A 27937-nucleotide genomic window follows, 5' to 3' on the forward strand; every position below is an offset into this window, starting at 1 on the left:
GTGCACAGTGATTAAGACTAAAGGCAACAAACTTGTTGCAATGCAGGCAAAAAAAAAAAAAAAATAGGCAAGGGTTTTTTTAAAAAAACAATGAAGTGGCTAAGCACCAGAGCAGGCTGTATAATCTCCTTCCTTGCATATAGCCAAAACTCACTTGAGTATGGCCATGAGCAACCCAAGCTGTGGGGGCTTGCTGTGAGCAAAGGGCTGGACAAGACTACCTCCTAAGGTCTTTGCCATGAACATTTGGACTCCTCAGACACACACTTCATACTGCAAAAATTTATTTTAAATCACCTTAATAGCTTTCTGGATCAGGTCATGGGGCTTTTTGTTGTTTTGGAGCTGGGTTTTTATTTTGTTTAAATGACAGACTGCTCTCCTAACTCAGTAAGTCAGAGCAAAAGAAATGGCAGTAAGTCTTATCATAAAAGCCAAAAGGTTCAGCAGGCTAGGAGGGGGCTGCTTTTACTGCCTCAATCCACCCTGACTTGCCACCTGCCTTGAGCCTCAACTGACCCCATCAAAAGCAGGCAAAAGGGGTGACCAGGAGATATTCACCTAATTCCATGTAAGTACAGGAAAGCAGGTACCGTGATACATCACATAAAGCACTTGTTACTAGTACTTGTGAGGATTTGTTGTGTTTTCTTTTGGTTTGTTTTTTAATGCAATAATAGTATCTTTTGGAAGTGACACTACAGCAAACCACTGACAGGTAGTGTGAGAGTCAGTCTTGGCTTGGCAGAATTTGTCATCCTTTAGTGCAGCCCATACAGAGGCAGAATAGCATATTTTATGTACCTTGACACCAGCTCCTTGGTGATAGAGAGTAAAATACTGTTAGCTTTTGAAAATGCACACAAAGAATATGGTGGGGGGGAAGAATTTATGTTTAAAAGTCTAGATTTTTCTTCCCTATTTCCCAACTGAACTTTATACCAGCTTGAGGGCAAAGAAACAAAGATGAAAAAACTTGGCAAGAAGGGTGAAAGAAAGTCCTGTATGTATTTTCAAGGTGAAAGACTAAAAATAATACACAGTGTTTATCATATAGATAATTTTTCTTCTGTATGTTTACATGCATCAAGATATCACACTTGGAAAGTTTTACTTTAGATAGCCTAAACACCAACAAATAAAGTATTTTTCCTATTACAGTGTCATCCTTTGAACATCACAGTGCACACCTTCAAATTTCAGAGTGATTTTTGAGGAAATTTCAACACTTGCACAAAATAATTCAAGCTTTTTTTTTTTTTTTTAATCCAGAACTGAGCCAGTAACACTGTATATTAAAAAAAACAAATAAGATCACATGTCTGCAGAACCCCAGGCCTGTGACAGTATCTGTATTTCCCATATACTCAGCACTGGTGAAGCCACATTTCAAGTCCTCTGTCAAATTCTGGGCACCTCACTTCAAGAAGAATTTTGAGGGGCTGGAGCAAGTCCAGAGAAGGGCAATGGAGCTGGTGAAGGGTCTGAAGCACAGGTCCTATGAGGTGCAGCTGAGGAAGCTGGGATTGCTAACCTGGAAAAAAGGAGGCTCAGGGGTGACCTTATCGCTCTCTAGAACCACCCAAAAGGAGGCTGTAGCCAGGTGGGGTCAGCCTCTTCTCGCAGGCAGATACTGACAGGACAAGAGGAAATGGCCTAACGCTGTGCCAGGGAAGGCTGAAGGTGGACATTAGGAGGAATTTCTCCACAGAAAGGGTGATTAGACATTGGAACAGACAGGGAGATGGTCGAGTCACCATCCCTGGAGGTGTTTAAGAAACAACTGCATGTGCCACCCACTGCCATGGTCTATTGACATGGTGGTGTTAGGTCCCAAATTGGACTTGATCTCAGAGGTCTTTTCCAACCTAATTGTGATTCTGTCTTGCACTCAGCATAGCTAATCACCAACTACTTTCTCAATGGTGCAATGCTGTCTGTGTTGCATTCACCAGCTTGTCACATTGCTGCAGAAGATGCAAACTTGGAAAAATGGAAAGCAGTTTATGTTCAGCAGTGTGAGCACTGAGGATAATAAATCCTCACTATATTTCAATTTTAAAAATTTAAAACCAGCCTTTTTTAACAGGAGAGGAAGGCAGAGGATGCAAATTCTTGAAGTCTGGAAGAAATTTTGAGGATATCCAAACCCTAAAATTCTGAATAACAAGTTCAAGGTCATGCTTTGTCATTGCCTTAGGGCTATTTTAGATAAGGAAGTTAAAAGACAATAAACAAGTGGGTAGTTCTTCCTCCTTGTAGGCAGATATAGCACTATGCTATCAAGGGTATCTTTGTAATAAGCATTTCATTCACTTTTAAAATAAGCCAAACTAAGCATAGTTTTGAATTTAAATAAACAGATTACACAAAATGTTATTGGCACACTGTGCAGAACCAAGTATGAAATTAACTTGCTGGCTTTGTGCTGCCAGACACACATGCACTGTGAATTCGTGCCTTCTCGCAAGCCTTTGGTTCCAAAAAACTTACAGGAGTGTAGGGATCTAGTTCTTTTTCATGTTGTGTGATTTACATACTTGTATGTATATCAAAATGGTAAAAAAAAAAAAATTATGAACTACAGGAGCAGACAGGTATGCTTTATTCTGTAATGCACATTCTTACTGATGGTGAGGTTAAAGAACAGGGTCAAAGTAGAAGAAGGCTGATTTAAAAACACAACTATCAGAAGACTTAAACAGAAGATTCCTTTGGAATTTCAAAAGTTAGTTTCTGAAGAAGTATTAAGTTTCACATACAGCTTTACATTTGCACAGGAGAGCTATAGCCCCAGAAAAATTAGTTTGTTCCAAATAATTTGGAGGGATGAGTAGACTATTAGCAAGAGGGCAGCCACATAAAGATGACAATAAAAATGTGGCAAAATGATAGCCAGTAAGAAAAATTGCTGGTTTTATCCTCCCCTAGAATATAAAATCCGGAAAAGACAAAAAAAAAAAGTTTAGAAGCATTAAAAAAAAACCCTAAACCCACCAACACACACACCCCAACCCAACAGCATCTGTCAAACAGCCTGAACTGACAGGCAGCCCTGGAAGAAGCTGCTGTCCTGTGGTAATCACATGTGGCCTCTGGTCCAAGCAGGGGACTATGAGTCAAGGCTCCTGAGCCAGCCCCAGCCTTAGTAATGACTCAGTGAAAGACCTTGGACAACTACAGAACACAATTTAAAGAGACAGTCTCAACTTAGAAATAAAATAACACAGTCATAAAGGGCACAAGTATTTGTCAAGAGATTACAGAGTCTGCAACTAATCTCAACTTGGGTGTTTTTAAGTTTAGTTACTGCATAATCATTGTTTCATGCAACACAGATTTAAGCATTTAAAGCATTTGCTGTTAAATACTTTATAAACAACATTTTAAAAGCTCCTTTATACTTTTGAAAATGTAAGTTAAGTTTCCCTCCTTATTTATAAAACCCAAATAGTGAAAGCCATACATGTACCAGTATGTTCCTAGAGATGTGGGCAGCAATGGGCCATCACAAAGACACCAACCTTTGCCTCACTGTGGCTCCCTTTCCTTCCTTCACACAGGAGTGACTCCCTAACTGAGTGCCAACTGCAACTGGTCCCAGTCCTCTGCAGCAGCAGCAGAGCTGAAGCATTTCTTCCAACACAGACTTCTAAGCCAGATGAGTAAAACCCCAAACACCAAGATTCTTTCCCCCAGGCACATCAGTGGCCATGCTGGCAGGCACCAAGAAGAAAAGCAGAACCAGCAGCAGTTTTTTAAATTTTATGTTTATTATAAGTATTAATATTTCTATTATTTAATAATATATTAATTATATTTATAGAATTGTGTATAACAGAACACTTTCTATTTAATCCTTGTGTTCTGTTACTGCTTTTTCTCCCATTTGCATGGCAGAACACTCAGCATATCTCGAACAGGAGGCCACAAATTCCTCAGAGTCTGAAAAATAACATCAAATCTTTTGTTACAAAAAGATTTACAGTAATAGCACCTGGCTCAGGCACTAGCAAGAAATGAGCTTTTCAGTTAAAAAAAAAAAAAAAAAAGCGCCCAGGAAATAATTATCCCCCCTCCTAAATCTTCAGCAGAAGGAGTTATTAATCTGTCATTGCAAGGAGTCAAGGAGTCAGGCTTCAATCTATAACCCAATTGAAACTCATTAAGCAGCAACAATCTCTTTCCTGACACTGTCATTTAATTTTGAAGGTTTGACTTAAGGCAAGGAGGAAGGGGGAAGGGGCAGGAACTGCATCCATCTTGGTACAGTTTTGGGTTCAGAGATCTCACAGTAGCTACAAGGAGTGTAGCTAGGTGTATTTTCTTACTAGGAACACTCTGACATGACATCCACAGGCCTTTGCTCATCTGTAGAAAGTAATAGATGTGTGTGGAGGCCTTCATCCTAAAAACCATTTCTGGGAACTTGTGATTAGGATAGGGGCCAAAACAAAGTCTAAGGAGGAAAAAAACAAGAATAAATTTGAGGAAGGTGAATGAAATAAAACATGTACCAGAAAAGTTCTCCTTGAGACAACTGAAAACATTACTTCTCTCTTCCCAAAGTGTACTTCTCTCTTCCCAAAGATCTTTTTGCACCAAGCCCTTCCCAGTTACTAACAATATAATCTTCTACATGTAGAGGGGACAAAGGTTTCAAGTTGACTGAATTTTCAATAAACTAATTTTTTGCTGAGGCAAGCCCCATGTTCTGTAGCTGTGGGCAGAAAAGCAACCAGCACTTGTAGATAAAACGGTTTGTGGCTTACAGAGAAATGTACTGACCCAAAAGACAGAAATAGCAGCAAGATGACAACTCTAGCTTTCTGTGATCATGTCTGACCATAAAAGCCTTGCTATTACAGCATCCAAACACACACAGTCCAACAGAAGATCTATTCTGTCTCATAGAAGCAATCTGCTCCTTACAGATATGTCCCAAAGCAGAGCCAAGAAGCCACATGTTTCCTGTTTCTCATTTCTGGGTGACTGCTCTGAGCACAGGCACCTCATTGACCATGGCTTTCTCAAAACCACACCACAATTGTCAATCCCCCTGTATAGCTGTTCTAACATCCATCCCACTATATCTGCTTTGAACTGAAAAAAAAAAAAAAAAAACAAACAAAAAAAGCCAGCAATTGCTCTTCTAGGACCTTATGGACAGCTGTCCAGAGGAGCAAAGGAATCTACTATTACTTGCTTTCATAAGTAGTTCAAAAATTTAATTTAATCAGTTGGTTTAGTACTAACTGCAGAAGCCAGCAAATTGCTTCTGCCACAGCCTGCAGTGCATGAGCAGTTTCACAACACTTCTGCTTTCCTGACTGATTCCCATGAGCTGGAGAAGAAGAAAGAACGCACTTTGAGCTGTAACAAAAAAAAAAAAGCCATCCAAAAGCCCAGCCTGCTTACAAGCAGTGCATTGTCCAGAGGTCCCACAGCTGCAGTTCCCAACCTCCTACACAGCCTGTTACCACCCTCCTTCTTTCCCCCTAAACTGGCACAAGCATTACCTTTTTCCATACGAGCTCACCCTACAGTTCCTAGCCACTAACTTCTTGCTCTGCTCCTACTACACACTGATGCCTCCTTGCCTGCTCCCAACAGATCTCAGGTGCTGCTGCAGCCTGACATTTCTGCCATCACTTACATCTTTTTTAGCACCAGTGGTGCCAACAAGGTGCCCAAGCAATCAAATCCATTTCATCTCTTCTCAGCATGCCAGCTCAACTCTAACCCCAGCATGTCTCATTGGTGGCACAGAAGTGGATGGGAACCTATGATTTCATGTTTCCTCCTAGGCAAAAGGTGTCAGATGAGGGCTAATAAAATCAGATTTACTAGAGAACAGGAGCAGCCAATTGCTGCTACATGGAATAATCTGACCCACTGGCATCAAAGGTAGCTACTGACACCACAAGGGTTTGGTGCAAGACCCCCTGGCAGGACAGAAAAAGGTAAGGAGTAAGCCTTTCCAAAGGCTGATCCTACCTACATGAGCAGAACCATCAGAACCATCCCACCTACATCAGCAGAATCCCATGAGCTTCCTCTTAACCCATTTGAAGTGTGTAAACCATATTTTTTTATTTATGCTGTCTTTTGGCCATTCATTCCTCTTCCCTGCATATTCACTTGAACAACCTCAAGAACAAACATAAGAAATTCTCAGGTTAAGACAGCAGGTTTTCCCACACAGTTTCAACACAACAGCTCTCAGCCCTACACTAAAATTTTGGGTTTGGACATTTGCAAAACAATCACTACAAAGCAATTCTTGCATCCCAAGGTAGATGAGTACCCTGTCAGGAAGATACCAAGCCAGAAGAAGGATCTTCATTTCACTTTTTTCACACCACAGTACTTTCAGAGCTGTTTCACATAAGCATCACCAGAATATACCCTCCAAAATTCCTATTTTTTTTTCTCACGACATAATTTATATGAATTCAAAAATAACCATTTTCATCAATAAAATTATGTCTAACCAGTACAGTTGAAAAATTACTGAAATCAACTTGCTCCTTAGATAATTAGTCACGCATGATACTTATAAAAATAATTTATACATTTGCCACCAGAAGTATGAACAACTCCACCTTGACATAAAACTAGAGGACAGGATGGACCCACAGCCATGCTCACAATGAAGGACAGAGAGTAGCAGGCCATGAAACCAAGCACTGCTGCTCACCATGCACATCCTTTATCCTTTGTGCATAGGTGAGTTTAAGTAGCCTGCCACATCACTGCTCAGATATAACCTTCACAGCCTTTTTCATTTCACTTTTCCATTTAGATTTTTCAAGTAAAATACAGCTAATTCTGGCTTCTATTCAATTTCACTTCTCCAAAGACTAAGAAAATTGCATGATAGAATAATGCAGGTGACAGTAACATGTAATATATTATAATGCATTTTGTCCAGTTTGCAACTGCCATCCCAAACCACAGAAAAAGCACGTCATTTAATAGCAATGTGCCTGGTAGGGCCCTGGTATCAGATAAGTAGTTGGAACTAAGAGAAGAAAAAAAAAAACCAAAAAAAACCCCACTGAACAATGGTATGTATAGATAAAAGGTTACTCCACCCTGCCTAAGTGCTGAGACAATCTATATCCATCAACACTGCTCATGGAGAGAGCTACCTTGGGGAGATGCAGCTGGATTTTTGTTTTTAAAAATTTTGTGCTAGTACTGTTGCTTTTAGATAGCATGGCTAAGAGACACATGACTAATTAGGTACTTAGAGAAACTCCTCTTGAAACTTTAAAAAGTACTTATTCCAAGATTTTTTTACCATGTGAATTTGCAGGTTAAATGGCAGTGTATGTGCACTTATTAATATCCTCACAGTACAAAAGCTTGACCAGTATCTAATGCATAAAAACCTCAGATTTACCTCAGTGGAGGTAAAGTATCTAGAGCAACTCATTGCAACTCCTATTTTGCCTCCACCAAGCTTTGGTTTGGTACCAGCCCTCTGTATACCTTGACATTTAGGGAAGCCACTAGAAGTGGTGAGTAGCCCAGAGCCAGCAGGAAACACAGCTGTCATCTCTTCCTCTTCCAGGCAGCCAAGCATTAAAACAAAGAGAAACCAGCCTAGGATTTCCCATATCTCCAAAGCACCAAGTTAGAAGATAAATAACTTTTCCTTTCAACCCACTGCTTGAGGCTTCCAGTCCAACACAGCATTTTCAGCACAACATGATACTTTTTACACCTCAGGAGAAATTCTTTAATGTCTCAAAGTATTAGAGTTGAGTTCATATACACCTCATAGGCAGAAACTGAATGTCTTTTGTGCAATTCTTGTTAAAAAAGCTACAGATTTGCTCTAAATGAAGTTCATTTTTTTTCAGACACAAAGTCCCTGGTGCACTTGAAGAGAGTTCTGATTTGATGATCTGCCTTTTAAAAGCCATTAGCAGTTTGCAGCAGCTCCCACACATTTATCTTCCATGCTGTTCATCACGATGGGTGGGGAAAAAAGAAAAGTACGCAGCTGCAAACAAAACAAATTGAAGTGTTGAAGAGTTAGAACTGACTTAAGTCTGACAAACAAATCTAAAATTCAAGCTCAGATTCAAAATTTAAAGAGCTATTAGGACAAAACATTTGCAACTTGAAACTGTCATAACTACAGAGAAAAAGAAATTACCAAAAATTTACTCAAGCCTCCAGGGAAAAGAGAAAAAATAAAATTACTTTTTTTTTCCTTAGATGTCAGCTGAATGTTGCTTGCTAAAACCACTTTTGAGACCTAAAAAAAGCCACTTCTAGGGTTTAAAGACTGAAATGCTTTGGAAGAGTTCTAGAAAACTCCCAAACCACATAATAGAGCTTTTCAATTTCAGCTACACAGCTTCTTACACAAAAGTAATTCAAAATGTTATTATGGATTGCCTTGGTGAAATACACCAATGTATTGACAAATACTTTTAAATTTGTGCATTACTTTCTACTGGCTAAGGGTTTGCAGAACAAAGGAAGTCAACTTCTTCACTTAGACTGTCCAAAAGCCAGGAGAGGCAGTAGTTTCAAAGACAGCCACCAACTCAAGCTAGCAAATTTGGAGTACACAATGCAAGGGATGAACACTCTCCACTATGACAAGTCCAGCTGGTGGGAACCTGCAGGTTTTTAGGATTAGCAATCCTAAAAATTTACACCTGTGTATACAAAGACAAAAACAGAGTTCTGGAATGAAAGTTTATTCAGACTCTATTTCTCTAAGATTCTCCATGGCTTTTTACTGGAGACAAACACAAAAATTTGTCTTTATGGAGCAGGCTCAGCTGCTTTTTCCTAGCACATCCACAAACCTTTATCTGCTGCTTTCACTGTTGCCATTTCACTGACAGATATGGGTTGCCTCTCTCATTCATCTCCTCTGTTCCCTGTGGAAAATCTAGGTCTCAGTGAAGAGTTCAGCAACAAGTGGACAACTAGAAAATGCAGGCTGCTGAGCTACCTGGACACTCCTAATACTCATCCTCCTGAAAAAGTAACTTGAGCCTTGCCACAATCCCCACTGATCAGGAGCAAACCCAGGGTCCTGATGTGCTATACAACGTATTCATTCTGCAAACTCCTTAAAAGTTTAATACAACAGGAGCATGGAGCCATAAAATTGATGACTGCTCTACCCATCACACATGCAAGCACACCTCTAACTTTAAAGAGTCTGGTAAGAAATCTGACAAAAGTAAAAGGTGGTTTTTAAAAGAACTGCTCTCACTCTGAGGTTGTAGAGTATGAGGCTTATTAAATATTAAGGCCAGACAAATTGCAGAGATGTCAACAAGACTCAAGACTTTGCAATCTAATACTGACAGGCTGAACAGTCACTGTGGTATCCTCATCTAATATTGCTGTAGATTTTGCAAAAGGCATGATTGCATAAAAAGTAATTTGATTTTTTTTTTCAGACAAGGAGTAGAAAATATTTGTCAGAACAATATTTCACAGTTCCAGTTTCTGAGAATGTGTCTCAGAACTTGCAAGGCAAGTTCTATCAAATAAAATTTGTATAATTCTATCTTGCTAGACTTAAGCCCTATCCTCATTGATGCCTGTGCTTTAAAATAAATTTACTGTAAAAGATTAACTAGAGACCTCCATAAAAGATTTTTAAAGAGGATTAAAAAGATTCAAGACTACTTAGATAAACAAACAAAAAAATTGACACTAGTAAGAACAGCTATTTTAGCTGTTAAAAGAATCACTTACTACACTAGGAAGAGAGAAATCCAAATAACGTTACGAATATTTCCGAAGAGGCTTCCATCACAATTCTGCCATTAGTTATGAAAGATTAAAACCAGTTATATTTAGCTGTATCTTTAACTAGGCCTCCACATTTACCTTGATCAAAACTACAACACTGACTCACGGGACACCAGAAAACCCACAGATGTTGGGGCAGGGAGGGCACTGTGACATAGCTCAGAGGGCAAGGAAAAGGGCTGGGTGATGGCAAACTGACTGACAACAAAGCAAAGACAAAAACACTTCCCAAGAAGCAAAGTGCAAAGAAGCTGTAACCAAAACTACATTGAGCTGCATCCCCTGGCTTTTCTTTTCCCTCCATCACCGGTATCATTGCTTCATCTTAACTCCAATACCATGTTTCTGTGCAGAACACAATTTTCTAAAACAAAAGTGTTCCACTCTGCACAAGCAGCACAATAAATTTAATTTCAGTTTGCTTTAGAAAATTGCTCTCCACTCCCAGAAATCAGCTGGCAGAACATGAGAACACTGTGCTGGTTTAGACAGCTCAAACATAAAACCCAGCCTCATTCCAACACATGCCTTGGATTAGCCTTCCTACACCTCACAGAAGGTTGCTGAGCACCAGGATCATGTCCAGTTTGTTGCAATTTGTTAAGGATATCAGTAAGGTGGGTCTCTTCCAAGAGTGACAAAGCCTTAAAGCAAAGCCACGCTGTCTGCAGAGTTAGATTCCAGGCTTGAGCCCATAAGACCTACCAGGTGATGCCAACAACCACAAGTCCCTTTTCACCAGGGGCCATGACTTGGCATTCTTGAACAAATAAGTATTTAGGGGTTTGGTTGAGAAGAGTACTGGGCTTTCCAAGTTTCACTGATACATGAGAGTATATGTGGGAGCATAAGAAAAGAAAATCCCAATTGCAGGCATCAGAAAGGAGCAGCTGAAAGCTGCAGTGAATGCTTTAGATCTTGCTCCTTGCCACAGCTTCTTACCTGCAAGATGAAGCCATAGCATTACTCTGCAAATGCATCTCAGGGTTTGATGATTGTGTGAACCTTGGGAGTGGCCATCATATTCCCAAAGAAGAGAAGGAAGGAAAAAAACTTTACAGCAACATGTTACATGGTAGCAGCTTGATATACCACATTGAAGCTCTCTGCTAGAAGCCAACAGAGGCACCATGAGTAAAGTAGGCCATTCAAGTCAACTGCTGGTGACAATTTGCTATTTTAGATACACCATCTCCAACAGTATCTAGGAGATGTTCCTCACTGCTGCTGGAAACACAATATCCTTCAGTCTAAGATAAACAAGCTGGACTAGTGCTGCTGAAGCACAGGTGAGGCACAGTGGAACACACACAATGATGCATTTCCTTAGGGCAGAAGCAGTGCACAGGTTGATCTGGTACACTTTCAGAGTATGACAGTCATTATTTTTGCAGTATCCAGAGACCTAGTGAAATATCCTAGGAGTCCAGGTGAACATGGGGTATAGTAATATTGGACATTGTTATTCAATTTTCTGTGCCAGAAGTAGCATGGAAGCTGGTTCACACAAATGTACTATACAGTCCAGTTCCTTCAGTGTGATCTGTCAAAATCATCAAGTAGGAACATGAAAAAAATTTTATCTGTGACATGCCTATAGTAATACAAATCCAGCCTGACAGATAGCAGCTGGGCAACTGATGTCTACAGAAGTGCAAATATTCAATTAACAACATCTCTGAGCAATAATCACAGGTGTCCTGATGTCAGGAAATGCAGTCACACCATTATCTGTCAAACCAGGGAACACACGTACATTAGCAAAAAAGCACACCACTTTGTGCTCAAGTCTAGCACTAGCAAAGATCAAAAAGATGGCAAGTACATACAAAATAATTTCACTGAAAAGCTGAAGAAAACAGTGTTCAAAATATGCACTTAAGTGGCTTATATAGCACTGTGTCTTCATCAAGAGAAAATCTTTCCCCATTGCTCGCTTCCTGTTATCTCTCTCCATCTCTCTGAAATAGCTGCTATTTTCAAGGTCTTAGTTTGCTGTTTAAAGGCCTTCATGCAAGAGTTGTCAGTAACGTACTATCAGTAGCAAAATACTGTTCAGAGAAGATTGTCTTCAAAAAGCACCACTAACATTCATCACTTCAGTAGCTGTATCAAAGTCTGGCTATATTTGCTTCTTGACTCAGCCAGAAGAGATTCCATAGTGAAATCTCAAAGGCAAAAAAACCTTCTTCAGATCAGAATATTAATACTGTTTGCAATAAATGACACTCACTGAAATGCTGTACTTTTACTTCATATATTTGGTTTGTGCAGCTGCTAAACCAGCCCCTGCCAATGGAATCAGAGGCCCCAGGCAGTCAAGACGTGTCTGTACCAGACACACTACTCACACATGCCCTCCAAAACACTTACAAAACAATTTCATTGTAATTCTCTATTTTAAATTACATTGTACTAGTTTCCTATGTTTTATCTATTTGAAGTGTTGGTTGTTAACATGAGATATTCCTAAATTGCTCCACTAATGGAGCACTGGGAAGTGCTGTATGCCACCTGAAAGTACAGCAACTGCCCAGTGGTCATGTACTCCGGATAAATATCTTCTGCAGAAAAGACTGTTATCACTGAGGATAGAACTGATAAAGTGCTTTATCTAAACATCATGGGAAAAAATCTGCATTTACCAACACCTACCTCATCAAGGGCAAATTGGAATATGAAGGCACACAGTTCTTGGTCACAGTACTATTTATATTTGAGAAGCACAGGGAACATTTCAGACTCCAGATTCAACTCTGATCTTCAGCCAGCACAGCAGAGTGTTCCTTGTTCAGTGCTCCTGGAATAACATAGTGCAGCATCCCACTCAGAATTGCAAGCACTTTTTGATAACACTTGTCTGATAAGATAAGCACAGCTAGCAATGGAAAGAAGAATTAAAATCCAAAATTACGAGCTTTCAGTGAGAAATAAACAAATCATCACACTTAGGAAGAGAGACAGCATGTGCTGTACTAGTGTGTCTTGGACTATACACCCTCTCTGAGTACTCTACTGTGCTTTTAATAAAAAGAGTATGCTACCCAATGCTAACATTTTTTTTCAGCCCAAATACTCCACAATATACTGACAACTGAATAAATGTCCAGGACAATCTGCCCATTCATGACCACTGGAGTTCATCATTCCTACTTATTCTTCATCCTTTGCAGATGCAGTAATCCTTATGAATGCAGGCTTTCTTCAGATTGTAAAGAATGGCAATAGGGCCATAATGAAAATCAATCCAAAGAAAATCCAAGCTTTCAGAGCATGCACTGAAGATTTGCTGATCTGTACAATGGTCAGCTAGAAAATATACACACTATAAACAAAACAGGGAAATGGTGGAAATTGAGAAAAAATTTAAATTATGCAGTGCTTCATAAACAATGTTGTATTTCAAAAACCACCATGTGCTTCTGTATGAATAGAGTTTTTTCACAGTACCATCCCTCCCAAATATGCAGAAGGGCTATCTTTCCCCATTCATTTTTATATAGGGATCAGTATCTCAGAGAAAGAAGGAATGACAAAAATTAAGAGATGTTACAGATAGGCTGAAACATTGTTGCAGCTGTAGTAGAGCTTTCTGCCGCTTTTGTACAAAAGTATGTTCATGTCAGGTCCTGATGTGTTCTGAAGCTGCAGCAATTAAAATAGTTCTTAAGAAAAGAAAAATTATTGCTGCAATGCCTATTCATGCCAATGGCCTCAAGAGAATCACTGCTTCAGTGAGCCTTCCCTCAGTAGCAGGCAAACCAGCTTCACAATGCTTCTGCTAGAGCCCAACAGAAATAAATAAATAAATAAATAATCTCTCCCAAACTCTAAAAACAAATTACATAATTGCAAAATTGCAACCCAGTAAAAAGATTTTTTTTTTTGCTTTTAACAAGCTGTATCAACTTAAGCAAGAGAAATTATTATGAAATATGAGCAGGTTAAGTAACAATAAATGGGAAATCAAATTGAATAACTGCTCCTTACAGTGAAGTTTTACCTAGCTGTTAGACTCAGGTATAGAGAACCAGTTTTGGGATTAGAGCTAATTATCCTGAGAAAGCAAATAGACTCTTCAGCCTACCATATTCTTCTGGAATAAATAGTTGTAATATTTCAAAAGGAACAACAGGACTTTGGGGATGAGCACAGCATTATCATTGTTACCATAATGTTTCAGCCTATGAGATCCAGATGGGTGCAGGAGAAATTGTCATATTTGTTACAATAGCAAAGCACTGACAAAAGGTGTGCCCAATTGCTCATGCTAAATGCTGACAGACTGAACTGCCAGATCATTGTCAGGCTGCCAAGTTGTAGGCCACAAACATAACAATTTTTAAAAATTGGCAGACAATATCACTACATATATAAAATTCACATATTCATTATCCTGCATAAGGACTAGTCACTACTAAAGTATTTGCTTTGAGGACTGGATTTAGTTTTGATTACTCTCTGAGTAAAAGATCATATTTTCCAGCAGTCTAAGTGGAACACTTACATTAAATTCAACTGAAAGTTAACAAGGCGCGCCACAATCCTTCTGCCGCAACAGTAACTAAAAATTGTACAAAATCAAATGGAAATAAAGGACTGAGAGGATCTTGCAACATGAGTAATGCACACAGTGGCCAATATTAAGACACTTGTGGCAAACACCAAAACCCCACAAGGCAGGAAACCCCCCCATTAATTGTTTTACCAATACTCAGACACCCTTGGAAAAAAAAATTAGTCACCTCTTTTTATAATTGTTGACTAGAAAAAAAGGACCACAAGAAGTGACTCCACTCCTCTGTGCCAGGTTAAAATTCATGGGCACTCCAGCACCCCACAGTCTAATTCACTGTAAGAGACGTGGCAGCCTGCCTGCTTTGTACAACAGCTGCATGGCTGTTGTAAAGAAAAAAGGATGAATGTATTGCAGGCATAAGTGGATATGTAAAGTCAGATCATGTTTAGCTGGGGCCCTGTGTGATCATTAGAAGAGTAAAGAGCATGCACAGCATCAACTGCTTCAGAGTAGAGGTTCCTCTTTTCCTGGAACTGTAAAGACAACACTGACAGAAATCACTGAGCAAGGACAGAATCACAGCTCATGATCTGATTCAGCAGTGAGTTTCCCAAGCTATCTTGAGAAAGCCTTTCCTGTTGCACTTCAGACCTAGTACTGTTTTCCATCTTTAAGAGGCAAAAATTAAAATGAAAAGGTTTTACAATGCTTGGATACTTTTCATGGAACTGTAAATACACACACACTTTTTTTTTCCATCCCATATAAACAGGCAGAGTTAAAAACTGGGTTCCACCTTCAGGCTGAGGGGCAGCATTAGCCCAACTATTCCCCTACTCCCTGCTATCATATTATACTGCATGATATATACTGTACATATACATACTGTAGGTGTACCAAGCAAGGAGGAATACAAAGAAAAAAAGCAGCAGTATAAGCAGGTGACTAAAAATATTTTTAAGGGCTGAGCAATTTACTTGTGGTAGTTCAGAGATGGTGCAACTGACATTGACTTCTGAAAACCTTTGTCACTATTTACCTCAACAGCCTAACCCCAGTCACAGCCAGGACTCCCCTCCTTCATTAAGTTGCTAAGAGAAAGTGTTCTTTTTCAGGATTTCCTATTTATTCTCTCAAAGATTCAAGATTACTGGACTGTGACCCACAGACTAAATAGAAAGGTCAAACAAACAGCACAGGAATACAGCAAGGAAAATTAGACAAGGAAATCAGAATGTTTTTCTTCTTTGCAGAAAACTTCTAGTTTTTCAGCCATTGATTTGCCATCCCTAAAAAAATTCTTATCACCTCCCGATATTTCTGTCCTCCCATAGTCAGCATCTCAGTCCATTTCAATAAGCCTGACTGAGTCCTCTGCCTTCATCTCTCCCTGCAGATACAATTAAGCCAAGCATTTCTCTTTGGGGTACCTTTTGCAGCAGGAATCTGTTCTGCAACTTCTTCTGGCCAGGTTAGGTGACTTTTTCAGTGCTGGCTGACCTCCTGCTCACTGAAGCTTACAAGACTGCTTGATTCTCAAGCCCATCAAATCCTAAGTCATAGAGAAATTTTCCTGGCCAATATGACCACTTGTCCAACAGAACATGTCCTGCAAATGTAGTAACTCCTAGTCCCAGCAGTAACTCCTAGTCCAAGGAACTAGGTCAGTTCAAGTTACAGTATGAAAATTAGCTTTGTTCCAGACATTACAGACATTTTTAAAATATGATACTGTTTTCAAGTTAATTTTCCTTAACTTTGAAGCCCAGCAGTATGGAATGGACCTCTGGCAAGCCACTGCTAACAGAAATAAGTAGTGTCTTCCCAAACCTTTTTAACAGCTCTGGAACACCTTCCTGGTTGCACCAGTCCACTGCCTCCAAACCTCAGAAAGCCCCTGTTTGAACAGGAACTTCCCATAAATCTGCATTTGTCAACAAGCTGCTGTTTCAATCCTCTTAACCGGTTAGGTAAATACAATGTAACAGGAAAACCATCTACAGTAAGAGTGGTTAAATTTAGGAGTGTACCTAACTATTAACTTCAGGTGTATCAGCTTTCCACCAGCCATATTTATCTCAGTATATGATACACAGACTTTTTATATTCTTCACACAACATGCACTCCGTTTATGTATCGGGACAATAGAAAGATGAATCTAAGTTTTAGTTGAAAAGTTTTACCAGTGTCATTAAAAAATACCATATCCACATGTAAAATTGTATATTTTCTATACTAAATCAAATACAAAGAAATACTGTTTCCAATCAAGTGAAGCACCAGAAGTCTGTCTCTGCTCAGACAGGCTATTACACAAGAACAGGCTATTCTGGAAAGTGAGCAATTCAGCTCTGAGGTGTGCATGTTGCCTGTGGGTGCACACACATGGGTCAAATGTGATCTGTTCAAGGATCAAAAATGCCATGCACGTGTTGCATCACTGGGATTCTGGCACCTTGACATAATTACAAAAACTCCAATTATTGTTCTTATGCATTGCCCTTTCCTGCATTTAAGTATTCTAAAGATCTTGGAAGGTTTAACTTACTGAAAGACTGCTTTTTTTACAAAGTTGTTATAAACTTGTTACTTATTATAAATGTTACAAATTAACTCAAATTTCCTCGCTGACTGTTCAAGGAAAATTCTATAACACAACCCTAGTGATAAATAGCCTCGGCGGTCCAAGTTTTCTCATAGCTGTGAAATCTTTATGTTGCTCATGAGTCAAACTTTAGGCCTTTTTTAAAGTATAAGGGCTAAAAAACAGGTCTTTGTCTTGACACGGTCTATTAGCAAGTTAAAAAATGTTAGTTTGATTCTTGTTATGATTAAATGGGCCTAGAGATAGTGGCACCTTTATCTTTTACTTTACTGAGGACAGCTGAGAACACAGAAACAAAGCAAGAGAGGGTCAGGGAAAAAAAGTTTCCTACAACACAGACTAAAAAAGTTTCATCTGAACAAAATTCTCCCGTATCTTGAAAACCAGAACATCAAAGGAGCCTGTGTTGAAGTGAAAGCCTGAACTGTAGATGTGTAGAGAGACATAGGAATTCATGCCTTACTCATATGTTACCTAGAAATACCTTGCACAGCTTAAACAGCTTATGGTGAAGACAAGGCACAGATAGTCAGGGGAACCAGTCTCAGTGATGAAGACTGTGGTAGCAGGAGGAAGATAAAAATGACAAGCTATTTCAGCCATTCTGCTATTGAGCCAATCCTCACATTCCCATGAAGCAGGGAAGTGAGCAAAGGTTTTCAGTTTAGAATGGGAACGTAGTTCTCATGTATGGAGAGGAATCCAGGCTGTCAGCTTTAAAATAAACTATTGGATGCACTGTGGAGACAAATGAAGCAACAAGGAAAGAGTATTAGGAGATTCCCACAAAAAAGCAGGCTGTCAGCATAATACAATTTCTCGGAGAGCTGAAACACATGACAATTGTAATACCCACAGGAACCATTGGAGAGCAAGGCTTATGTCTCATCATCATGCAAATGAAGAAAGAAGAGCAAAAGGAGGCTAAAAAAATTGTATAGAGATCATGCTCCAAAAATTGTGAGAGTCTCAATCTTCTCTTAGAGCTGTGGTAGAGGTAGCACTGAATGCAGAAAAACAACTTCTGGCCTGGTCACAGAGAGGTAAAGACAACCTCTGACTTTGGCTAGTAAGCTGAGCAAACCAAATGCTTCAGAGGTAGATTTTAGGGTTGTTTGATGACTGGGCTTTTGTGGGTTTTTTTTGTTTGTTTTGGGGGGCTTTTTTGTTTGTTTTTGTTTGTTTGGGTTTTTTTTTTTTGGTTGGCCCAGCCTTTCAATCTTTAGAAGAGGGGCTATATCATATGTACAAACAAAAGATAATGCAAAGTTTCCTCTATCTGTAATTAGGGTTGACAAAACACGAACATCATAAGCACTTGAGGTTAGATATTTCCGTTTGAAGTACAGAGAACAAAAAAAAATGTAACTGTCCTATCTTTTATACTTTGGAAGAGAGCCCAAAACCATTAGGATCAAAAAGTGAAAATGTTGAAATAAGTAGATTCAAGCATTTGCCAGCAAAAGCAATAAACACTTTTTATGGCTCCCTGAGGAAATGGGGGACATAATCAAGTACTAAGTATCACCAAGATATCTATGTTGACATTTCTCTGTTTCATGCAGGCACATGTGTAATCAGAGTATGCTGCAATTATATTTTGTTACTGCAGCTTAACAAGCAGATCATCATTAGGAAATCACTCACTAACTGTTCAGTCATGTACAGCTGAGGAAAAGACTAATTTTATATCTATGTATCTCTGTAAAAGATAATCAGAAAGAGACTCTGTGTGTGTGTATACACATTGCTTTACCACAAGTGAACGTGGTTGAAAGAAGGTTAAAAGTCTCTAGATATAAAAATCAACTTCATAAACAAATTTTTGCCAAGTCAGACATACTGCTGTGCAGAGATCACAAGCAATAAAGGTTAGCCTGAAACAGTGTCCTGACGCTCAGTTGCCTATGTAGAAGTCTATTCCAGCATTAAGGTTATTTCACACACACCAACACATTTTCAAAATACTCATCTTCTTCCAAGAATGATTCACTGCAACCCATGTCTGCTGGAAATATGTTCCCTGTAAGACGCTACTACTGCAGATAGGTATGACAAAGCCACACCCCTTATACTGTGCAGAGTATAAAGATGACTCTCAAAGTATAAATCTTCAAGACAAACCAAACAAGCAGAAGTGCCCACTTGAATTCTGTGAGTCAGGAGAGGATGCTACAGCCAACCCTGCCAGGGATGTCTGTGAAAGGTCACTTACAGTCAGCCTCCTCTTCTCTTAATATATAACATTACATAATAAGCAACTAAAATATCAAAGATAACCCAGGAGAAACAATCGGGTTGCACTTTCCCAACAGAAATAAACCTTGACACCAGTTTTCTTCTTATGTATTTTTCCTGTATTTTCCAGAGAGTGCAAAACTGCAGTGTAGCCAGTGATGCCAGCTCCACTCACTGCTTCAATTCTCCTGTCAATACCCTTTCCTCCCAGCTAACCAGGGAGCTCTGTGTGTTTGCCACTTTGAACTCTTCTAGGGAACCTAACTTCTAAAGCATCAGTTACATAGCAAGGCTAAAAGCCAATTAAAATAAGTTGGTATTCACTCGCTAAGAAGGCATTTTAAGGAGAACAGTCAAGTTCTCTCATGGATGAGGAAAATCTTTTCAGGAGAAAGGCCATTACACAATCAGTAAGTACAATGAAGACTGTCACAAAGGAATGAGAAATAGGAAGGATTGTACAGCAGTAAAACAACAGCAGAGAGGTACATGACACTTAAAATGTAGGTTCCCTTTCACTACTGAAGAACTTGATGTCAAGTGCTAAGAAGTGTATGTGTGGGGGGAAATAATTTCTTAGAATTAGTGTGGAAGCAATAGCATTCATTTTAATGGATTCAGAGTAAAAACCAAAAGCTAGTCAGATCCATGTGGGTCACTTGCTATTTTTAAACTATTATCAGTTACAACATCCTTCTGTTAGTATCTCATATTCAAAGCAATGGCAAAGGTTAACAGCAGTTTTTATATTGAATCCAGTTCTTGAATTAATGGAACAGCCTCCGAGCTTCAGAAGCAATAACTAATCCCAGTGTGTTGGCACTGCCTATGGACATGGAGTGCTCTGCTGCAGAGCTGACACAGGGAGGACTCTCACATGTAGGTGACACCATGCCACACAAGCAGCTTTCTCTTCTTCTAGATACTGATGGCAAGAAATGCAGGTGCACCCACCACACTTCCATAAGCAGCCAGCACATTAAAGACTGTCATCTCATGCACAGACAAGTTAATTGCATTTTAGAATCCTTTTGTAGCATGTTCCTTTGTTTCCATCCCTTTTTTCATTAGGAATAGTCCCCCAGTTTTATAATAAAATTAGCAGGCGAACATGTCAAATTTACTTAAAAAAAATCTCCTGAATCCTAAATTTTTTTTTTAAGTCTAAGTGAGAAGTGAAGACATCTATGGAAAGGTGGAAAGGCGTGGCATTCTGAATAAGCAGACCATTTTATTTAAACATTTCCACAAATCCAGCACACCAAGACCCACAGCTTTGCTGTTCAAACTCCCCTCTCCAAGGAGCTTACAAGGTAACAGAAGAGGAATCAGTAACACACTCAAATACACTTAAAATACGCAGCAGGTATTCTGGTAGCTTCAGCTGCCTTTAAAACCATCTACTACAGACCTATTTCAACAAGGAAGCGACATTTTGAAAAAAGCTACAAACAGAGAAAGTGGCAGCTGTGGAGCAGTAACACAGGCTACAGCAAAACTGCAAGTCCCACCAGTGTGGCATTAGGGCCAGGACCCTCCCATGGCAGCAGATCCCCCCCATTGCTGAGCCATCGGGGTAGCAGTGTAGCCAAGCCCACAGACACCCCTGGCAGCAGTGCTGACCCACAAGCGCTCTGCCGGGAGAGGGTGTGATCTTTCTCCATGTATCACTCACACATACATCTGTATCAAGAGAAATGAAGAGCTTCCACCCAGCCTTTGAAAAGCAACATGGAATACCAAAGCCATGAAGAAGGCACAAGAAACCACACACCTCCTCTGGCTGAGAGCAGAGCTCATCTCCTCAACTTTAAATTAAAGGAGCCTTCAACTCTTTCTCCCCAGTAAAAGAAAAATATCCCAACTCTTTCTTTCACCATAGGGTCTTTTGGTACTTCTAAAGTAAAGTGATTTGTCTGATTTCAGGACATGGGGAAAAAACCAAACCAACAGTTTCTCACAATTTGCTTTTCTCTCTTCATACTCAGTTAATTGCAGGCTGAAGTGCTTTTTAATAGGGGAGAAAAAAGCAGTGCATTTTATCTAAATTACCTATGTCTGGTAGACAAAAAGATCTGAACTGCTGCGAATGACTGTGTATTCTTTACAACACTAGTAAAAAACCCTTCAACATAAACACTCTCCTAAAAAAATTGCTTGTATCACATTCTTTCAATGTAGACACCACTTAGTGTAAAGCAGGGCGAGAAAGGCTATATTCAGTATTTAACAGGGATAAAGCTTTAATCCTGAGTCACAAATAAGTACTCTATGTTGGGGGGGAAAAAAAAGTAACTCTACAAGCTGGTATTTCTGGCTGTCAGCATGGAAACAACAGACTTGAGTTAAATACTGAGGCTGTCTCTTGAACACACAGGGACAGTTCAGCAGCCCAGTGCTGGACTCACAGCATTCAGCAGGTAAGCAAGGAAAGAACATCCATAGTATACAACACCTGTTAAAGGCCTAGATAGGAACTACAAAATATTTTTACTTCTGGCCCCCAACAGGCCAAGATACATAGTTCTAGAATGCAAACTGTGTCCTCTGTGGTTTTTTTTTTTTTGTTGTTTTTTTTTTTGTTGTTGTTGTTTTTGTGTGGTGTTTTTTTTTGTTGTTGTTGTTGGTTGGTTGGTTGGATTTTTTTTTTCTTTTTTCTTTTTGTTTTTTTTTTCTTTTTCTTTAATAATAGTGGAGCTGAGGTTCCTGCTTCAGATATCTGGTTTCTAAATCAGTTGAGGGTAAAGCTGCTACCACTACCTAATGGAGATAATGGTTGTTCAGATAGCAGCAGAGAGGGGTGGGAATAGCTCCCTACCAGAAGTAGGAAAATGTTTCACCCAGCTCTCTAAGATGTTTTGAACTACTCTGCAGAGTTGATATGTAAGGGGAGCCCAACCTTCATAAGGAAGGAGTGGGGGAAAGGGCTGCTATGGACCCACAAAGCAAGTCCTTCACCCACAAAGGTACTGAAGATATAAGAGAATCATAGCTAGCTGTACCATGACAATTTTCTGTCACAGGGAATTGAGCCTTCCCATCACTGCTTCCAGAGCTATCTCCATGTGCTGCAGGAAACCATCCTGGCTTGGAGTCAAGGCCAAACCCTTGAGAAGGAAGATTTAGGGTAAGTCAGAGGCAAGGCTTACATCTGCTTCCAGTTGTGCTGGGAGCACATAGAGCAGAGGTCTAGAGTTCTCTCTAGTCACTCTGTTAGTGAGCCCAGGACGCACAGTGTACTTTATAAAGGCGTTTCACAGGTAGCACAGATACTCCTAAATGGTGCCCAGGACTGCCTGTACAGGTGACCCAGAAGCACTTCCTGATGCCTGCATAATTACTCTGGGTGAAGGCAATTTCAGTGTTCAGGTGTTCTAATCTTCCTACAGCACAAGAATTGAGAAGGTTTATTAAACATACACTGCAAAGGAATACACATCTATAACCACTTCTATCAGTATGACATTTTAAAATTAAAGTTCTAAAAGAACAATATCTGAATTGTTCATTCTGTTTGAATGACCAATTATAGTTCATTACAGAAAATTTACTATGCAGTATTGTGAAATCCAGAGATAAGATTACACACTAGTTGCCACATAGATTTTTGTTAACACAGCTAAAGAAACTTTCCCTATCACCTTTCTCTCACCATCTTAAAACAAAGGCCTACTTTACCAAACAAAAAGGGGACAGGTGAGAACTCAGGCCTCTCTCCCATCAACCTCTTGCCAAAAATATAGACCCCCAAAGACTAAATAAAGAAGCACTGAGACGGGGACACCATCAGCACCTGAGAAGTAATTCTGGGCATCCTGTTGGACTTGATAGCTTTTGTATACTCCTTCACCATCTCCTTTTCTGTTTTCTCATCTGCACCAATAGCAGAAGTTAACTAGAGTTGACGCAGATGCTCTGCATCTACAGAGCAGTTCAGTCCTTGTGTTCTTTCAGAGACAATTAGCAGACCTATTTAGAGACATCTTTCTATTGCAAAGAAGCAAAGAAAAATTGGAAGTGGTTCCAAAAGAAATTTTCTGAAGTGGACAAAAGAAAATCTCCAGTTCTTACAGGGCCCAGACATGAACAATATTAACCTGCTGTGGAACCACCTCACTCTGACAACAAGCTTGTGCACCAGACATCAGGTTACCTGCCCTCAGCTCAGCACAGTCCAGCAAACACAACCAGAGCACTCACACAGGAGAAGAAGGCAGGCAGGTGTGTGAGCTCTGCAGTATTACAGATCTGGCATCTGTTTGTCGTAACTTTCTAATTTAGATGAAAATAACAGGACATGGAGAGGACCACCTTCCCCCTTCAGCCTCTGCACGGTTCGTACAATTACACAGTGCTACAGAACAGTACCAACTTTAACAGCCAGGTGTGTCACCAAAGGCTTCCTCAAGCAAAAGAAATCCAAGTTGCCATTTCTCTCTTCTTTGGCTTATGCCATGATCAGAGGGTATTCTGGTGCTGATTTGACAGAACTTCTCATGAAGATGAAGTTAACAGACATAAAAATGAACTAATTTAATCTTGATTAAATACACTACCCTTACAGAAACAAATTAACAAAACCCCCAAGTCCACAGAAACAAAAACAAAACCCCAACCCACAGAAACAAAGAAAGAAACCCAAAATCATTGTCCTGAGGACTATAGATAAATTGTACTCCAAAGATACTTCAGAAACACCAGCAATTATAAGCTATCCAACTACCCCTGCCCAAAGAGCAGATCTGAAATACATGCAGGTTAATAAAAACTATATAGCATTTCTTCAAAATTTCTCTCAAAAGAAGAATTTACAATTTTTCTACCTGGTCACAAGTCATAAAGTAAGCTTAGATAAAACATTTGTATTACAATTAAAACATACTGAGCAGTCAAAAAGTGGAGCAAAACTCACTTTAAAAGCCTGTAACAAAGTGATTTAAAATAATATTCAGGAAGAACAAGCAGGTTGCCAGAGAAAGGATAATGTTCTCAAAACTGGGTGCTCAGTTATGATCCTAAATCTAGTATTAGGAGGCTTATGTCAAAGTGGCTTATTAAAAACGAAGACTGACATTATTTTGCTGGCAGTGGAGATGTGTTAGGTCATCTCTAGCATGTGTAGATAGATACAACAATTCTAACAGAGAGCACTGCAGCCAGATGACCTAAAAATAGACCTTTTCTGTATCTACACTGTGGATAGAGAAACTTAGTCTGATACAGAGTATTGCAGAACATATATAAGGTTTTTTATCCTGAAGATTTACACCTTATCTCTCATTTGTGTTCCAGAAAAGGTAACAGAAGTATTATATTCCTCTTCATATACTGTTTTTCTTTCACTGTACCCAAGTCCCATTTGCTTTTACTTTTATCTGCAGCACTAGCACGTGTGGCCTGCAGACAAGAAGGCACCTGATAGGACTGACACCTATGCTGATTCATGGGTGGCCAGTTGTCTGAATTACCACTTATGAAAAGGGACGAAGTAATTGCCTAGTGGCAGTGATACCACTGCATCTGCTGGGAGATATCTACTTATCCAGGTGGCTGCCTCCTAAGGAGCAGCCTTAGGAAGCCCACCAACTGGAGGACCACCATCACCTCCCACCCTTAAGTCCACCCTGAGCTGTCCAGGTGCACAGTCCGTGTCCCGTTGCTCCTACTACAAGGTGATGCCTCTCAGTACAGAACCAAGAAGCCTGCAAAACAGAGCCACCACCAAACATCTTCAGGAAAAACATGTCTCAGAACACTTTATCCTCCAACTCAGACCAACACTAAGAACAGCAAGCATCACGATCTTTATCACTAGCTGAAATACACGTGTCAGCAAAGTTTCAATTCCCTTATTTCTCTGTTGTGGATTGGGGTTTGCTTTGGTTGTGTCATATTTTTTAACTGTTCCATAATAACTTGCATTTGCAATATTATTGCTGGAGCAACTGACATTTGCTAGTATTTCACTTCCACAGAGCAGCACTCTTGTTACAGTTTCAACCCTAAAATTCAATTCTATTTAGCATTAATAGATACTTGTGCTTTTGAGACTAAAAATTCTTTCTTTGACATATTGCCTTATGATTTTAAGGCAGAGTGATCAAACATATGCACTTTAAATAGATATATAGCTTTTTTAAAAGTGCGTTTCTCAGATAGCAAATTATCAGCAAAATAGAAACCCATCTATCAGTTTAACCACTGTCTTTTAAACAACAAGGAAGGAAGAGGAAACTTAAGCCCAGTTAGCAGAAGTGTAACAGAAAGCTACTACGGCACTTGCTAGGTTGTTCTTTATCCCCTATGGAAAGTCTGTGAAATGTTAAAGTGAAGCCAGTTCTCAACAGAGTTTTACCAGCGTGGAGGTTAACCATGTTAGGTAGGAACTGAACACACTAAACATGCTTCCTAGGGTGTTTGCCATGAAAAGGCAAGAGTCAATTTGGGAGGGAGAACAAGATGTATTTTGATATAATAAGGGGACTCATTTAGAAGGCAATTATATTGGGGAACAATCTATGAAAGCAAAATTATTTAAGTGAGGGCACACCTAGATTGAGCCAATTATTCTTTTTTGGATGCTGCCAGGGGGGCTGAAAGAGATATAGCATAGTGCCTTTCCTAAGACAAAACTTCAGCATTTGCACATCAAATTGGGAACCTAACAATTTTTTCACAGATCAGGAACTGCGTGTTAGAGCAAACTAAACTGAGTTTAATGAGAGGCAGAATCTCTGCAGCTGAACAATTTCTCCTTTCCCACACAGCTCATCAAAACACATACTCAAATGCCCTTGATGCCCTGACACCTGTACTGCATGCATTAGCACACCCACATACACAAGATTTTCACCATAAACTAAGCCACTAAAACGATCATAAAACATCATAAATGAACTTTCCAAAGGTGACAACACTAGGGTAATATCTGAACATCTTCAATACTACCTTACCCTGTCTCTTTTCTGATCAATACAGGCTGTTAATCTACTGTCTCCTGGGCACTCTTCAGCTGCTAAGCATTATCATGCCAGTGCATAACTTACTTATATGCCCAGTTATTAATTTGTCAGTTTTCAGCAATGAACATATGTGAAGTACACAGCAGTGCAGCAAAGAGATCAGTGACTAAGAGCAAATTGGGATGGTTTAAGGGAAGCATCAGCAGAGGAAAATTCCACTGCTTTGCAAGCAATCACATAGCTCTCAAGAGCAGTAGTACTCATCAAGGAGGAAACGTTTCGCTTTCCCCCTCCCCTCGAGTGCTGAATTTCTCATGTGTGGTTACCCTCAATACGCTTATCCCGACCAACATCAGGCAGGTGTTTCACACGGTTCAACAGGAACAGATTCCGCTGGTGAAGAAGTGCCCCTGGCACTTATGGCAGTAGCCAATCACCAGCAGACAAATAATTTTTCAAATGGATGGCTGCTCTTCACCGCAACCCACTATGCTCTGCGTAGCAAACTGCGCACCAAGCGCAACCGTGGAGTTCCCCGCGGAGCGAGGGCTCTGCGTCCCCAGTTCAGGCTCACCTGCTGCCCTCTGCACCAGGCATCGACAACACCAGGGAGAGCAGACCAGCACCGTGAACATTATTCTGCAGAGCCCAGCTCCTCTGGACCGTCAGTCCCACAAACGCAGGGGAAACACACAGCTTCTCCTGAGGGATTTACTTTCCCTTTACTCACATCCACCGAGAAGAGGGGCCTGGAGTGGGTGAACTCAATTCAGTAGAGCCCTCGATCCACCGCGAGGGCTCGGGATGAGCCGCAGACAGTGTCAGGGTGTCTGGTCAGTGTCACTGCGGTCAGTCGGGATCCGCAAACGCGGGCCGCAGGTGACAGCAGCGCGCCGACAGCCAAGGAGCAAAGCCGGAGGCTAAACACGCTCCGTTCCGCGTGGTGCGGCCACAGCACGGCGAGGACAGCGCGATGGCGCTTTCCAAAGTCATCTCTGCGATGACCTGCACGGCTCGGCACTCCCGGCTGCTGGAAGTGCGGCCGGCGAGCTGCCTTTCTGCGGCAGGGAGGGTCACTGGAGCGCTGTCCCCGGCAGCGCGGCCACGGCGGTGGGGCGCACCTTCCCGCAGGACATCGCTCCGCTGCCGCACGGGAGGCTGCGGACCGCATGTCCCCCCTCAGTGTCCTTCTGTCCCCAACCCCAGGAAAGGCGCCGGCAAGGGGAAGGGATCCAGGAGCACCGGCGGGGACAGTCGGGCTCTGCGGCGAGGGGCTCCCCCTGCCCGGGGCTTGGCCTACCGGGCGCTGCCGCCCGTCAGCCGCAGCGGCTCGGTGCTCCTCCGGCGGCACGGAGGGGCGCGGCCGGTACCGGGCCCTCCGCCGCCCCCCGCCCCTCCCGGCACCTGCCGGGGCTGACACCGGGGGCTGAGGCGGTGCCACGGCCCCGGCCAGACTCACCGTAGATCATGGCCAGGCCAGTCTCGTGGAGAAAGCGGACACGCCGGTGCTTGAAGAGCCAGATGGTGAGGATAGTGAGGGTGAGGAGCAGGATGAAGGTGAGCAGGCTCACGCTGTCCTGCCGGTGGCTCTCCTCCGCCTCCTTCTCGGTGGCGAGCTCCTCCATGGCGCTGCTGCTGCCGCCGCTCCGCTCCGCCGCTCGCAGCCCCCCGGCTGCCAGCAGGAGCAGAGAGAGCAGCGGGAGCCTGCGGCGCAGGGGCTCGGCCATGGCTGCGGGAGCCGGGATGCCGCGGCGCCCCGTCCCACTCCCGTGGCGGCGGCCCACGGGCACTGCCCACCGGGGGAGGGAGCGGGG

At 41.1% G+C, this 27937-nt stretch overlaps 1 protein-coding gene across 2 annotated transcripts in view; it reads right to left on the reverse strand.

The window, feature by feature from the left end:
• SLC9A7 (solute carrier family 9 member A7) overlaps positions 1 to 27887 on the reverse strand; it is a 69062-nt gene extending 41175 nt beyond the window's left edge. For both annotated transcript variants that reach the window (XM_053936032.1, XM_053936031.1), the window contains exon 1: positions 27583 to 27887. In XM_053936032.1, the coding sequence (XP_053792007.1) occupies positions 27583 to 27850 (268 nt within the window). In that variant the 5' untranslated portion in view covers positions 27851 to 27887. The remainder of the gene's footprint in view (positions 1 to 27582) is intronic.
• Between the last annotated feature and the right edge of the window lie 50 nt (positions 27888 to 27937).

The sequence above is a fragment of the Vidua chalybeata genome, chromosome 2, assembly GCF_026979565.1.
Source record: "Vidua chalybeata isolate OUT-0048 chromosome 2, bVidCha1 merged haplotype, whole genome shotgun sequence".
Taxonomy (NCBI): domain Eukaryota; kingdom Metazoa; phylum Chordata; class Aves; order Passeriformes; family Viduidae; genus Vidua; species Vidua chalybeata.